This window comes from Fulmarus glacialis, unplaced genomic scaffold, assembly GCF_000690835.1.
Source record: "Fulmarus glacialis isolate BGI_N327 unplaced genomic scaffold, ASM69083v1 scaffold25414, whole genome shotgun sequence".
Classification (NCBI taxonomy): Eukaryota; Metazoa; Chordata; class Aves; order Procellariiformes; family Procellariidae; genus Fulmarus; species Fulmarus glacialis.
Genome location: NW_009206463.1, coordinates 1 through 4116, shown reverse-complemented (window position 1 = coordinate 4116; position 4116 = coordinate 1). Strand labels below are relative to the sequence as shown.

The 4116-nt window shown below is 55.6% G+C and overlaps 1 protein-coding gene across 1 annotated transcript; it reads left to right on the top strand.

Moving 5' to 3' along the window:
* The first annotated feature begins 227 nt into the window (after positions 1-227).
* PRELP (proline/arginine-rich end leucine-rich repeat protein) lies at positions 228-3608 on the top strand. Its single transcript, XM_009575763.1, has 2 exons — positions 228-1186; positions 3280-3608. Exons 1-2 carry the CDS (start codon positions 250-252, stop codon positions 3456-3458), a joined length of 1116 nt encoding a protein of 371 aa, XP_009574058.1. The 5' UTR covers positions 228-249; the 3' UTR covers positions 3459-3608.
* Positions 3609-4116: the final 508 nt, after the last annotated feature.

Sequence of the window (4116 nt, the reverse complement as noted above, 5' to 3'; positions counted from 1 at the left end):
CGCAATGGCGTAAAGCTGAGCCAGAGAGAGGGGGGATCTCAGTGACTCATGCTCTGGAGAGGGGTTGGATTTAAAGATAACTTCCAAGGGGAAGGAGAGAAAATAGCAGGTTACTGGCAGGGATGTGGGGTAAATTCCTGCCTGTCAGAGACTGCAGTGATGGGGGAGATGGGAGATGATGCGGTACCTAAATCGGGTGCTTCCTAACCCACCTCTTCTTGCTGCCTCCCTCAGGGAAACATCTGGACCATGAAGGTGGCCTTCAGATTGCTTCTCCCACTTGTTCTTGTGCTGATCTCAGAGGTGAGCGGGCAGCGGAGGAAACCTCCCCGGAAACCCACCCGCCCGCCTCCCGAGTTTGTTGAACCCGTCGAGCCCACAGAGCTGCCCCCGCCGCTGCCGCCGGGTCCCCCCTCCATCTTCCCCGACTGCCCCCGAGAATGCTACTGCCCCCCAGACTTCCCCTCCGCCCTCTACTGTGACAGCCGCAACCTGCGGAAGGTCCCCATCATCCCGTCCCGCATCCACTACCTCTACCTCCAGAACAACTTCATCGACGACCTCCCAGAGGAATCCTTCAGGAACGCCACGGGGCTGAAATGGGTCAACCTAGACAATAACCGCATCCGGAAGGTGGACAGGCGAGTCCTGGAGAAGCTGGAAAACCTCATCTTCCTCTACATGGAGAAGAACCAGCTCAAGGAGGTGCCTGCCTTCCTGCCGCCCAACCTGGAGCAGCTGCGTCTGAGCAGGAACCAGATCTCCAAGATCCCTGCTGGGGTCTTCAACAAGCTGGAGAACCTGGTGCTCTTGGACCTGCACCACAACAAGCTAAGCGATGGGGTCTTCAACAAAAACACCTTCAAGGGACTCAAGAACCTCATGCAACTCAACCTTGCCCACAACATCCTAAGGAAAATGCCCCCCGGGGTGCCCAGTGCCATCCACCAGCTCTTCCTGGACAGGAACAACATTGAAGACATCCCCAGCGACTACTTCAAGGAGTTCCCCAACCTGGCGTTCATCCGGCTCAACTACAACCAGATCTCTGACAAGGGGCTGCCCAAGAACTCCTTCAACCTCACCAACTTGCTGGTGTTGCACCTGGCCCACAACAAGCTTACCAACGTCCCTTTCATCAGCTCCAAGCTGGAGCATCTCTACCTGAATAACAACTCCATTGAAAGTGAGTTGCACTGGCTGGTCGGGAGGCCGCGACGAGGTCTGGGGGGGAACAGATGGGCTTGGGGATGGCAAATGTTTTATTGAAAAAGGGCATTTTTCACCCAGTGGGATGTGAACTCTTCTTCAAAGGGAAGTGCAGGGGTGAGATGAGCTGGGGACTCTTTGTAGGTGAACAAGGCTCTAAGAAGGATGGATTTGCACGTGGGGAAGGATGGCCTCAGGATTAGGGTGGTAGCTGAGGAGCAGGGCTAAATTCCCCCCGGTGCTGCAAGGCTTTTCTTGTTCGTTGTCATGGGCAGCTCTTCTTTGGGGCCACCTGCCATCTAAATAGTTACTTCCCCAGCAGGGCTCAGAAATAGGGATATTTAAAAAAGAGAGTCTGTACACATATTTTAAGAACAGATGCCAAATACGCAGTCAAGATGGTTAGAAATAACCCAGCTTAGCTCTCAAGCTGAGCCTCGCAGAGGAAGGAACAGGGAGAACAAGGCTGCGATGGAGGTTGCCTTGGCAAACCATCCGGGGCAGTTTCACACCGTTCCAGGCAAAGCACTGCAATTTCATGGGAGAAGTGCTGGCCTGTGAAATGTGTAAGCATCGCTAGCACATTCTAGAAGAAGACAGAGACCCATTCCTGGTCATCCCAGATAACAGCAGATGTTTCTGCTATTAGAGGTCCAGCAACCTGCTGTCCTTGCTATCTGCGGGGAAGCAAGAATGCGGTGCTCCTGCCAGAAACCCTCCATGTGCACCGGGAAAAGCGTGCTGGGCCCTTCTATTTCTGGCTGCGATGGAGTGTATGGGGGCTGCAGGACCCACCCAGGACATTACTCGGCTGTGAAGCAGCCGCCGGGCAGGACGCTGGTCCCCACAAGCGGTGTGACACAAGCGCTTCCATGCTGCGGTGTTTATTGTGCAGTGATGGTGTGTGGCTTTACATGTAAGAGTGGTCCGCTGCCAAAGAGGAGTTGTAAAATCACAGAGCAGCTTTAGCGGGCCGGCTCCTGCCCTTGGACATTAGGAAAAACTTCTTTACTGAAAGAGTGGCCAGGCCTTGGAACAGGCTGCCCAGGGAAGTGGTGGAGTCACCATCCCTGGAAGTATTTAAAAGACGTGTAGATGAGGCGCTTAGGGACATGGTTTAGGGGGCATGGTGGGGTTGGGCTGACAGTTGGACTCGATGATCTTAGAGGTCTTTTCCAACCTTAGTGATTCTATGATTCAAACAGGGCACTGAACATGAGCCAGGAAGGGACGAGCAAGAAAGCCGCTCTCTGCAGGCGAGCACTAATAGCGTTACGGCATGTGATGCCAGGGAGAGGGACAAAACGCTCAGAAAGCCACATCCCTTCTCTCAGGGGGTCACCGGAGACGGTTCCCAGGGAATAATGACACAGTGATGAATATCTGGTTCAAATGCCGGTTAATCTGCATTTTATTTAAACAACACCAAACTGGAGCCAAAGGGGACCCTGGGGCAAAGGTGGTGACTGCTGCTGGCTTTACATACACCAGTACCCAGGTCCTGCTGGGGCTTTCCATGGAGAGATGCCCGCGTGGCCATGCACATCATGTCCCAGCTCTTATTTTTGCCTATTTTACCCAGCTTTTATAAGGTTTCAGTCCCTGGAGTTGGGTATCAACATAAGAATCCCCGGGTTTATTTTCCGTAACACAGGCCCTGGGGTGGAGAGAAACACGTGAAAATCCAGAAGCGAGCAATGAGCCGGTTATTGACGTTATCTTCAGCGAAACGGTGCTAGAGCAATGTTTCCTTGATGTTTTTTTGAAGGCTTAGGGCTGGCTCAGCAGGTTTCATGTTTGAAATAATCCCTTTTCTCTCTCAAATGACACTGCATCCCCCACCGTGCTTTGGCTGAAGGTGACCTACTTCATTTCTGAACAAAAGCAAGATTTTCCTCTTACTGTGGCTGCGCCGTCTTCTGGGAGAGGCTGGGGATTCTCCCCTTCGGTAGCAAAGCAACCCCATTTTGGGGTTCAACAGGCAGGCAGGCAGGGAGGGGTGTCTCTAGCATCCCTCTCTGTCTTCCCTTTCCTCTAACCTGCATCCCGCTTTTCCTCTTCTCCCTGCAGAAATCAACGGGACGCAGATCTGCCCCACCTCGCTGATGTCCATCCAGGATTTCTCCCCCTCCGACCTGGACAGTGTGCCCCGGCTCCGGTACCTGCGGCTGGATGGGAACCTCCTGAAACCCCCCATCCCCTTGGACCTGATGATGTGTTTCCGTCTCCTGCAGTCCGTGGTTTTCTAGCCCTGCCCGGCAGCACGCCTCTCCCAGGACTTGGCTTTGCACAGAGACTCGACCCCCATCGGCGTTTGACACGTGGGACCCTCTTTGCCTCCCTCTCCCCCTGCTCACACCCCGCCTCCATCCCTCTCGCCTTTCCCCCTTTCCTCTCCTTCAGCGGCCGTGGACACGCGTGGCATGTGCATCCTTGGGTATCACTGTCTGCAGGACAGCACCGCCTCGCAGCAGCCATCCCAGGTCGCAGCATCAGCCCGGGGGGGCTGCCACGCTCGCCCCAGCGCTCGCCCCAGCTCCCTGCCTATGGGTCCTGCCTTCTCTGCCCTCACCCCAGCCCCGGAGCTGGCTCTGTCCCTGCCCTTCCACCTGGCAGAGTTTCAGGAGGTTGGATTCGGTTTTAGCCAAAAGCATCTCCGGATGGAGCTGACAAGGGAGCCCAGGGGCCACCTCGCTGCAGGACTTGGGTCATATCATTGCGCCGGGTGGCTGCACCTGGAGAGCCCGCGATGTCCCTGGGGAAAAATCCCCAGTGACGGAGGTGGAGCAGGGATGCCCTGGGCTGGTGTGCCGAGGGTGCAGACGGCCACCCTGCAGCCTTGGGGTGCGGGGTGATGCCAGCCTGGCGTATGGGTGGCGGGTGGCCGGGGGAGCAGGATCGGTGCAG